Genomic DNA, 11,858 nt, shown 5'->3' with positions numbered 1-11,858 from the left:
ACGCTCAGCTTCTGGCCGTAGAGGTCGAGCCTGCCGGGGCCTCCTGCCACGGCTTGAAGAAGCGGTTCCATGGCCAGGTTGAAGACAGTGGGGCTGAGGGGCCAGCCCTGCCTCACCCCCGACCACATGGGGATCTCCGCGGTCTCCCTATTGGTGGCACGGACGGTTGTGGTGCAGCTGTGGTAGAGCTCTCACACCAGGTCGATGACACCATCCGGCAGGCCCAGCTCGCGGAGGGTGCTGAAGATGTGGCACTGGGGCACGGAATCGAAGGTGTTGGAGATGTCCAGCCACGCCACCACACACTGCTTCCTGGTCCTCCGGGCATTGTCCAGGGCCATCTGGAGGGTGAACTTGTGCTCATAGCAGCCCTCCATCGACATGAACCCCTTCTGGCTCCGGCTGACAGCCTTGCCAGTCACCGTCCAGTCGGTGATGCAGCCCGCCAGGCAGCTGGCGTAGAGCTTGGCAACGGTGGAGCACAGGGCGATGGGTCTCCAGTTGCCCGGGTCGGTCAGGTTTCCCTTCTTGTGGATGAGGACCGTCATGGTCCTCTTCCAGACGGCGGACGTGCACCGGAACTCTCTGCACCTGTTGAAAAGAACAGAAAGAACAAGGCAGCCTGGGTCATGCTTTTTGAGGAGACTGTACCTGATCCCGTCCCTGCCAGGGGTGGTGTCCCTGGTCCTCTTCAGGCAGGCTTCCACTTCCTGCGGCGTGAAGGCTTCCTCGAACCCCTCCGCCGGGGGGACAGGGGTCAGCGCTCCAATGGTCGCAGGGCATGGGGCGGTGGCTTCTGCTGGGGGGTTGAAGACCCTGCTGAAGTAATTGAAAAGAGTCTTGCGGGGGACCTGGCAGAAGGCCGAGGGTCCCTCCAGGATCTCTCTCAGCACCTTGGGACAGTTGGCCCCGTACAGCTTCTGGATCCGGGAGGCTGCTGCTGGGTCGTATTGCTGGTGCCTGGGTCGCCTCTGCAGATGCGGTCTGTGGACCTGTCATGTCGCCGGTCTGTTGTTCCCTCGGTTTGGCCGGGCCACCGAGGCCTCGAAGGCCTCGAAGGTGGTGGTCTGGGAGAGCTCCTCCAGCCAGAGGGTTTGCCACAGGGTGGGCATTCTCTGCCATGGGGAAGGCTCCGCACCTGGAGATCCTGGCATGCTCGGGGTCCAGAGGGCACCCAGCGTCTCAGTTCCTCCGGGCGGCTCTGAGATCCCCGGCGGGTTGGGGGCCTTGGGTGGCCCCGGGGGTCCGGGAGGAGGGCTGTCCGGTTGGGGCGTCATGTCCGGTCGGGGGTCCCTGGGCGAAGGCCTGCGTGGTGGCATCGCTGGAGCAGGTCTCTCCGTTGGATGGTCCCTGGGGGTCTGGTCTGGTGGGACCAGACCTAAGTGCCAGTGGAGCCAGTAATAATGTATATGAATTGTGCAAACATCCATCCTGAAATGAAATAGCTAAAGCTGTGGACACTCAACTAGTCCAGTGGTAGGACCTATGTTGATGCAGTTGTCCAAAGCATGACTTTATTCCAAAATGGAGCATGAAGTTTTTTATCGTGTGTGTGCTTCACCTTTATCCTAAAGTCAGATCATTCCAAGGTAAACATGTTGCATGTCTGCATGCTCAGTAACTTTGTAGATATGCAGAATGGCCATGTTCAGATGAACGTGGATGTCTGGTTCCCCTGGGACAAGTAGCAGCAGTGCACTTCGTGCTGCAGCTACTTGTCCCTGGAGAATGCATGTGCCATGTACGCTTTGGCGCTCAGCAAGTTACCCTGGGGGCAATAGGGGAGGCTGGAGCCAGCACTGTGCTGGCCTCAGCATCCTCACCTGGGGCTCCTGGGGCTGCAGCAGTGGTGAGCCTGGCTGGCAGCCCCAGCCAGCTCCGGGCAGCCTGTCTCTGCTTTTCAGCGGTATGCGCTGCCCATTTGTGCACTGCTCCACTTTTTTTTCCTGTGGGATATCCAGGGGTCAAGAAAACCCACAGAAAAAAAAGCAGAGCAGCACATGCACAGGCAGTATGCCTTTGCAGTGTGGAAAATACTTGACTGTGCATTATGTGGCACTGCAGGTGTTTTTGTAGTGCCACATACCATGCAGCTGCGTTTGTCTGGATGCACCCAATGTGTTTACTTTTGTCATCTCATAGTACTCAGTTTTGCATAAGATGTGGCACTGAACAAGGAACTCCGAAAGAAAAAAAAGAAACTGGATCTCCTAGTACTTCTCCTTCACTGTAGAGCTTTGGTTTAGAATCTTACTTTCTAACTAACTTAAACACCTCTAGTTTTTAATAAAAAAGATATGTATCTTCACAGATAAATCGGCAAATTATTTCCTGATTTGCTGACTATAAATGCTGCTGGCATCTCCAGATATGAGAAGTTACATGCAGAGAAATGTTGGTAGCAAAAAATAAGCACTGAGAGAGTTCAGTAGGTAAAATTGAAGGCCAAACTGAAGGTATTTTAATATTTGCCCACCAATTCAGAACCCCACTTAAGAAAAGAAAACTATGGGAAGTTACTAGCACTTCTCTACCTCTCATATACTGTAAGTCACTATGTAATATAGATTTCATAGACATTAGGGCTGGAAGGGACCTCGGAAGATCATCGAGTCCAGTCCCCTGCCCAAAGGGCAGGAAGTCAGCTGGGTTCATAGGATCCCAGCAAGATGAGCATCCAGCTTGTTCTTGAAGGTGTTCAATGAAGGCGCTTGAACCACCTCCGGTGGCAGGCTGTTCCAGACCTTGGGGGCTTGGACAGTAAGGATATTCTTCCTTATGTCCAGCCTGAAATGGTCTTGTAGTAGTTTGACCATTCGACCTAGTCGTCATCCCTTGGGGCGCTCTGGTGAACAAATGTTCCCTCAGATACTGGTGGTCACCCCGATAAACTTGTAGGTGGCCATCAGATCATCCCTGAGCCTGCGCTTTTTCAGGCTAAAGAGCCCCAGGGCTCTCAGCCTGTCATCGTAGGTTCTGCTTCCCTGACCTCTGATCATGCGCGTGGCTCTTCTCTGGACTCTCTCAAGCTTCTCCACATCCTTTTTGAATTGTGGAGCCCAAAACTGGACGCAGTACTCCAGCTGCGGCCTCACTAAGGCCGAGTACAAGGGGAGAATGACGTCCCGGGATTTGCTTGAGAAGCATCTATGGAGGCAAGCCAGCGCTTTGGTCGCTTTACTAGCCGCAGCATCGCACTGCCGGCTCATGTTCATATTATAGACTATGAAGAGCTGAGAGAATGAACCATATAAAATATCTTGGACACATAATAGGCCTGTGCAAATAGGGAATTATTCAATTCAGATTCAGCAGATTTGGAGGATGTGATTTGATTCAGAGATTCAGATCACTGTTCCAAATTGATTCAGCCGAATCAACTTTGGAAGATTCGGCAGTGATTCGGAGAGACTCAGAGATTCAGCCATAGACTATAATAGGGAATCACTGAAATACCTATCACTTTGTCATTTTTTGGCTGAGTTCGATAAAAATCGCAGGGATGGTAGCCCCTTCTGAGGGCATGAAGCATGCAAAGGTTCAAGAAGATAGGTGCAGGGGTTTCTGGGAAACTATACCTGAAATGGCTGAAAGCTAAACTTGTGTCATATGTCTGTGTTAAGGCAGATTTGGATGAAAACAGCAGAGATGATAGCCCCTTCTGAGGACATTAGGCCTTTCCAAGTTTCAAGGAGATAGGTGCAGGGGTTTCACTCCAGGGAAAACACAGCTTTCTTTTTAAGAAGTGTAGTGGAAAAAAACCAAGAACAAATATTAATTGAAAGAAATGGATTGGATAGGGATAAGTAGAGGGATTCTAGTTAGTAAGATATATCCAATCCTTTCCAAGAACAGAAGGTAGGAGGAGACGTACTAGGTAGGAAGCCAAGCCAGTCCAGTACCTTTCAGACTCTGTTGCTCAGGCAGAAACAGCTCACAAAAGGGACAGAAACGCTGCAGACAGAGGCTTATATGCTGTTTCTACATCTGTCCCTCAGAGCACTGTGATTGGAAGGGGACTCAGGGAAAGATCACAGTCACTGGCCAGCTGCTGATGTCAGTCTTTCCCCCCCTGCTCCCCCTTCCACTTCTCAGTTTCTGTTCCCATGAAAAACCACCTCTGAATCAATTCAGAGGCTCCGAATTGATTCAGAGGGTTTTTTTCTTCTCCCGATTCAATTCAGACTTGGTGATTCAGCCTCTGAATCAGGCTGACTCTTCTCCAAATTGAATTGCGGACCGAAACTTTGCACATGCCTAATATATACACGTGTATTGTCACATTAGCAGTTTGGAGAACTGTTGTAACAAAAGAAATTGTTTTCTAGAAATTTGAGACCCAGTTTTATTCCCCATCAGAAAGTGCTCTCTTTGTCCACTTTGCAGTATGGTCTAAAATATAGTCTATATTTTCTTGTCTTAATCATTTTTTCTCAGGGAATCATTTATATACAATTCATAGACAGAAAGCGGAGCAAGGAGGCATCTTAAAAACAACCTGGTTCAGAGAAGCATGAGCTTTCATAGGCAGCAGCCTACTTCATCAGACTCTGTCTAGTCCTAGCCTCTGACAAAGTAGGTTGCTGCCAACAAAAGCTCATATCTCTCTGAACCAGTTAATTTCTAAGGTGTCAGTCTACCCTACTTTCTGCCTGTTTTCAAACAGGGTTAACCACCTCTATGCAATTGATATAATGGGGGGAGGAACTGGGGGTGAGGAACATTGAGCTTTCAGGGCCTTTGTTGCAAAGACAAGTTAATTTTTGAATGGGTTATTGAACTGGAACATAAATATCTTGTCCTTTCTTGGTTTGGGAGATTGATATGATGTTTACAGAATATTTAATGATCTTTTATTTTGTGTTTATTTACAGGGTATCTTTACACAGTCAACAAAATCTGATGACAGTCTCCAACCTAGGAGTTATTTTTGGTCCAACTCTGATGCGAGCACAGGAAGAAACTGTGGCTGCTATGATGAACATTAAGTTTCAGAATATTGTTGTTGAAATTCTTATAGAGCATTATGAAAAGGTAGAACAATATCTGACATCTTTTACTTGAAAATATTTTTGCAATATGAGTGAAGTTAACACACTACAGGATCTCTTTTTCATTGCCTCATCAGATGAGTCTGAAAAAGAAAATGATTTGCTGTACATGGTTCTGCACATGAGTACAGGAGCTGCCCAGAATCTTGCTGGAGAATGTAGTCAGTTCTCTGGGTTGGAAGAAAGAACATGTCTTTGCCTTCACTTCCCCATGCAATATCTAGTTTATTGCGTTATATTAAGGGGTATTTCAGATTAAAAAATCCTTCTTTGAGTGATTTCATGGCTTACTCTCTTGATTCCATGTGCCCAAAGTCAGATTGATTTTGGCCAGCTTAGTCTTTTGGGGCATGTCTGCATGACAGAGGTCTCATGCCCCACCTGAGGACACAAAGGACTGTGAGTGGACCCAACTATCCCTCGTTTTCTTCTTACCCATGATAGCTTTAGGTCTCACTGAAGTATGGATTAATATAACAATTAGTGCATTTACACATCACGCAGAGGCTCTGATAACAGCATGAACTGAAGTAGGCCCCAGTGAATACAAAATTAGGCATACCACATGCTTCCACAAAAGTTATGAAAAAGTAACTAATTAATTTGGAGCCTCCAAAACCAACAGATAGGGAGTAAATTGATAAAACCAGTCCAGAACACCAACACAAGGATCAGAGTCACCTGCCGAATAGGTGTCTACATTTGGTGGGAAGGTTGTAGGAAGTAGGATGTGGATGATGCCACTTAAATGTTTTAATAATTGGTTAGAACTAGTTTTGATCAATGTATGAAAAGAGGCCTGGGAATGCTTAATACTTTACACTGGCCTTAGGGGTTAAGTTCATGCCTGCATCATGCCTGCAAATGATACAGCTAGTACCACGGACCATCTGGTCATGGATACTAGCGTCTAGGTTTATTTGTAGTTCAGAGGGTAGGAGAGATTCAGGTCTTCATGGTGGGTCCTCTTTACTTCATATTTCCATAAAAACCACATGACTCTCAGGCATCCTCCCAAGGTTCTGTTCCAAGTTGAACAAGAGTTACTTCTGAACCAAGTACTTATCTCCCACTTAATTATCCCAAGCCCCATTAAACCACAGATAAGTTAAGCTTCATGTACTTTATTATGAAGGTTTAGTAAGGTCATTATATTAATGTAAAAAAAACACCTAGACTGCTTGTAGGCTATGTAGAGAGGGTCAGGTAATATCGTATCTGAGGTTATCTAGGGAAGTCTCCAACTACTTCAGAACAGGTGAGCTTTGTTTGAGCCACCTTGCCGCAACAGCACTCATTCCACTAGAGGTGTTAGAAATAAGTCTCGCTTCTGAAACCTTTCAAGTGTCTTCATCAAGCTTGGCCCTCACCTTGATCCTCACAAGACACTACTGCTTGACAAAGGCTTCCAGATCTAGATTCTAGATTCTGGGTTGTCATACAGTCATTGTTTATGTGGGACTCCTAGTAATTTACTTGAAGTCAACAAACTTTAGGTTAGATAAGCATCTAGCTGGGGTCATCGGACCCCACCGCTCTTCCCTGCCTATGCAGGGGGTCGGACTCGATGATCTATTGAGGTCCCTTCCGACCCTAGCATCTATGAATCTATAAAACATGGAACTCATGCAGACAATCACTTGAAACAGAAAGAATGATTATTTACTGTACAGCATTCATAATTTTTTAAGATCTCTTGTCCACGTGGTTTCTATCACCCTCCCTCCTTTATTGCTACTATGGAGGCCTTATCTTCTGGGCGTGTGTATTAAGCCTTTCACACATGAAGCTAATGGGATCTAATGTGTGATTCACACAATTGTGCCTCCTGCCATGCCACACAGGCAAAACAATGGGGTGAAAATTTCCCCCAGCAGCAACAGCAAACTTCACAGCACACTACAGAACTGCAATTCCCAGAAAACCTTGCACTTCATGACACACACTGCTTGCACCAACTGCTTTCTACTGCTCTGCATGCTGCCTTGTGAGGAAGAGTGAGAGAGGTCTGCCCCAGGTGCATTATTCACATGTTATGCCTCTGTATTTTATAACATTCTTAACAGGTGCAACAGTAAGTGGGAAATGAAAAATATGATTCATTCTTAGTATGTTTTTTTGTTTTGGCATACAGATATTTCACACTGCACCGGACCCCAATATTCCTCTTCCCCAGCCTCAGTCCCGTTCAGGTTCCAGAAGGTCAAGAGCTATATGTCTCTCCACAGGCACACGCAAGCCTAAAGGAAGATATACCCCATGTTTGGCAGACCCTGATAGTAAGTTTATCCATTCTTATAGATAACAACCTCTCCATCCCTGTTCTTTAGGTCTCAGTGTTGGTAATTAGTAAGCAATGCAATTGTTGGTTCAAACATACTGACTGCTTATTTGTAGCAAATGCACGGTGTGTTCAGCTCCATCTTCTGTTTTTATTTTGTCTGTCTTTGCCCATTTGTCTACCTATGTAAATATAGTTTGTGCCCTTTCTCTGGTCTCTGTTACTGTAGTATTTTGGATTAGCTATTATGCCAGTGGTGTTAGAGGACTCTCTACTTTCAGTAAGGATCAGTATGGACAAATTCTAACTTGACAAATTCTAACTAAGCATTTCTTTACCTGACAAAATCTAACTAAGGGTTTATCAAGGGTTAATTATGGTCCTTCTATAGTCTTTTTTATATTTATTCCTAGGTCCCAATCATCATCTATTATCCCTTAAGAATTTTAAGATTCATTATTTCACTTTAGAGCAGTCTCAAACTCTTTTATATTTTCACTTTCTTTCTGTACTGTCTATTTAAAATCATATCATTCATATTTTTCATTTCCCCATAGCGTTGAAGTATTCCTCAATTTTCTGTAATACAGTTTTATAGTCAGTTTCCTCTGCCTCAGTTAACTGAAAATACTGAAACCATCAAGTGTTTCAAAACCAGCTATTAGCAGCAATATATCTGCCTTTTGTCTGTCTGTCTTTTGTGCTGGTGCATGTTGTTTCCAGATACAGTGAAGAACTATTAAACTGGTACCAGTTGTTCTCTGGATACTTTCAATTCCAGTGATGCTATAAAGTCCTCTGTTCTTCCACTGGGGATACTTGTGTGGTATATTTTTCTCCAACTACCATGCTTTACTCAGAAATCACTGAGGGCTCCTACAGACATTCTGGGAGCCTGCTCCGATGTGCTGGTTGAAATAAAACACATGCAGTGAGCTTTAGTTCAAAGCGCTGAAAAAATGGTGGTGGGGTGCTCTGAACTAAAGCTCACTGACATGGGACTCGTGGGGACACTAATACCTGTGATGTTTGGGTGCTTTTAATTAGCGCAGCTCGCTGATTAAAGCACCTGACACCGTGTCCCAGAGTATCTTAACAGTACATTTCCTGACCCCAGGTAATCCAGAATTCCCAGTCTTTGAGCGTTATAAAGCAAGTAGGCAAAAAATGTACATTCTTAGCACATTCCTTTACACCTTTCACTTTTTATGGCAGTATTATGAAATCTCCTTGACAAGCTGCAAGACATAAAAACTAAATTTGAAATCAGTATCATGGTGTGGAGCTGTTAACAGTTTAGTAAATATATTCAGCCTTCACTGGGCATGTCTACACTTGTACATTTACAGTAACTGAACTTACTGCACAGTATGAGCACACATCTGCACATGCACACCTGTACTGCACAGTAAATATGGCAACTTATACTGACTTGAGCGTAAATTTGATACCTGCATCAAGCAGGTATCATATTTACATCCAATCAATTACTGCACAGTAATGTAGCTGTAGACATCTTACTGAACAGTAACACTGTTTGTGTGGACTGACTTGGGACTAACTTTAGTCCCAAGTCAGTCCACACACAGCATTCATGTGCCTTCAAGCCTGCGTATATAGACGTTGGCCTATTCCCACTTCCTGCATAGTAGTTTACTGCGCAGTAAATTTAAGTCAGCATAAATACATGTGTAGACATGCCCACTGAGTAGAAAAGAAATTCTCTCTCTCATAATGGCAATACTAAAAAATAAAAAAATGACCTTGATTTGGATGATAACTTAAAGAGAATCGGGGAGCAAACCAGCAAGGGCTGCTAGACAGGCTAAATCTATGCCTGTGGCCTAACTACTTATTTATTGTAAAAGGTTGTGACTGCATGGTCTCCTGAAGTACTTACATGAAGCTTCCTAGAAATTTTGTGACAGCACAGTCAATGTAAGAGTAAAGTTCTGAATTCAGCTGGTTAGACCATGAAGTTTGGTGGATTGGGGAGGACAGTTAACAGATTAAGTATTGGCAATCTGGTGTTAGGCCAGGTTGTAAAAGAAAAAATAGATCTTCTCCCTCAGGAACTGTACTTTCAACAGTCATCATATCTAATTAATATCTTCCAAGCAATTTGGACTGGTACCAGAATGTCCAGAAAAAAGGGAATTAAGCTAACTAATAAGCAGAATAGCCCTCAATAGTTCCTATCATGGCAAAGGTGCCTGGACTACCATAAAGTATGAAAAGGGGGGATCTAGTCAGATGAAAATGGAAGTGCCAGTAAAGAGACAGCTACAGAAGGCCAGCACTGAAGGTCCCCAGTGGAGATGGATAATCTCTGGTGTTTTTGTGGGTATAACTAATAGACTTGTCTATATTTAGGTGGGTTAGGCTGTGGGCAGACAATACATTTGTAGCACTACATACAACCTTGTTGTGCTACAAAAGTCAAGGAAACAAACGTGCACGTTCCCTGTAGCACTGCAAAAATGATGGAAGCACTGCACAAGTGTTCCTGTACGAATGTTCTTGAACATTACAGGAACTTCCCTGCAATGTTATGTTTTGCATGTATTGTTTGTATAGTGCATCTTAGCACTACAGGGGGTTTCTCAGCATCCTGTAAAGCTCCTCTCTCCTCCCACTCCAGTCCATAGAGGGGTAAGGAGAGCTGGGTAGACACTGAGCCATAGGCCTAGGTTAGTGCAGGCTGCCCATTTCCCCCACCTCAGGACTGGGCTATCAGTGAATGTGGGACTGGGACCAGGTAGTAGTGGCCTTGATGGCATATTGGGAACAGGACAGAGACCATGCAATTAATTCCATCTGCACAAAAAAGCCGTATAATGGTTCTGAAATCTTGACTCAAGTGTACTTTTTATTGGTGAAGTAAAATGCTGTATTATCTCATTTCCAAACTTAAAGATCATTTTAAGAGCAAAAGTAGTGAACCATGTATTTCATTTACTATATTACAGCTTGTAGAGTACATTTTAAATCATGTGGAGGTGAGATTGAGATAAGTGTACCACAGAGTACTTTATAACACTGGATACCACAAGTGGCTCCTCAAAGGGCAATTATACAGACTTTTCTCTGTGGCCACAGGGGACAAAAAGGACAAGGAATAACAGTCTTAAATTGCAAAAATGGAAATTTAGGTTCAACACAAGGAAGATTTTTTTTCATTATGGGCATGGTTTAACATTGGAACAGACTACCCAGAGAGGGTGTAAAATCCTCCATCCTCTGAAGATTATAAATATTATAAAGGTGTACACTTGATGGTTTAGATGGAGTTGTTCTTGTTCTTAGCAGAAGGTTGGACCAAGTGATCTGCTGATGTCTCTTCCAGCTCTATTTTAATATGATTTTAAGTGGCAAAGTAAATGTATAGGTAAATAGCTGCTTGGAAAGGATTTATTTAAATCATATCAAAGGAAAATACTGATTATTAGGACAACTTTCATTGGGATGATACATTCATTGGAGAGTCAGGGACCAAAATAACTGAGGAAACTGGGGATGTGTTCAAAGAATTGGGAGGCTGCAAAAAGAGTATTATAATAGGAGTGAAAATGCCAGAGCACAGCATGAGTCATGCTCTCAGAAATTTCCTCCCATTTTAAGACTGAGGCTAGAAGAAAAGCTGGATAGGATTAATGTTCTAGGGAATCAGAGAGTGAACAGAAGAACTGAGAGAGAGGAGTACTCACTGGTAGTGGTAGCTGGGGGGAAAGAGGCAGTACTTCACTTATTATTTAATTCTTTTGGGGTCTGAACGTAAAGGAAGAAGGAACATTTTCTGCTATCTACAAGTGAAGAAAACGTTGGACGGATGGCTGATGCCAAGTATTTATCTGCACCAGATGCAGCAGCAGAGTTTGGCAGGTGCCCTTAGAAAATCAGAGCATGTATTTGTTCGCATTCAAAACTGCTTCTGGGAGACACTGTTTCCTCAGAATGCCATTGGGTTGTGTTCAGCAGCCAAGTTATTTTGCCAGAAAATAGAATGGATTTTTGATGAAGGTATTAAGAGCTATATAATGAAGGTATTAAGAGCTATGTAATGACATTTTGGTTGGGAAACAGTAGACAAGCATGGCAAGAGTCTTTCAGTAGTACTAAAAAGAGGTGAAGCTAAATAAATAAAAATATAAATCTCTCCACTATTCATCCTCCTTCTCTCCCTGCCCCACCCAGCCTGTCTCTCACCCACTGACTCCTCAGTTTACATCTTCACTGATTGCCTGTCTTGTATGCATACCAGCCCAGCCTCTGGCTTCTTTACTTTTCATTCCATCCAAGAAGAGCACACACCAACTGCAGAAACTTCCTCAGCCTGACAAAGGGTTTTTAAACCTGAAAGCTTGCTTACATTTTGTTTTCCACCTCTTTAAGTTGGTCTAATAAAAAATATCAGATTCACCCAAAGAACCTTGTCTGCTTGTGTCCTTAGACCAACATGGCTACAACCTACACCCCTATTAATTTCATGAAACATTCCTGAAAGAAAAATTAACCCAGCAAGGCAC

At 44.2% G+C, this 11,858-nt stretch overlaps 1 protein-coding gene across 4 annotated transcripts in view; it reads left to right on the top strand.

The window, feature by feature from the left end:
• Positions 1–11,858, top strand: part of ARHGAP42 (Rho GTPase activating protein 42) — a 332,737-nt gene that overhangs the window by 291,207 nt on the left and 29,672 nt on the right. For all 4 annotated transcript variants that reach the window (XM_025209311.1, XM_025209310.1, XM_006027992.3 and 1 more), the window contains exons 18-19: positions 4,875–5,034; positions 7,186–7,330. In XM_025209311.1, the coding sequence (XP_025065096.1) occupies positions 4,875–5,034; positions 7,186–7,330 (305 nt within the window). The remainder of the gene's footprint in view (positions 1–4,874; positions 5,035–7,185; positions 7,331–11,858) is intronic.

Source organism: Alligator sinensis, unplaced genomic scaffold (genome assembly GCF_000455745.1).
Source record: "Alligator sinensis unplaced genomic scaffold, ASM45574v1 scaffold18_2, whole genome shotgun sequence".
NCBI classification, from domain to species: Eukaryota; Metazoa; Chordata; order Crocodylia; family Alligatoridae; genus Alligator; species Alligator sinensis.
The sequence above is the reverse complement of the archived record's forward strand: the minus strand, read 5'-3'. Positions and strand labels throughout refer to the sequence as shown.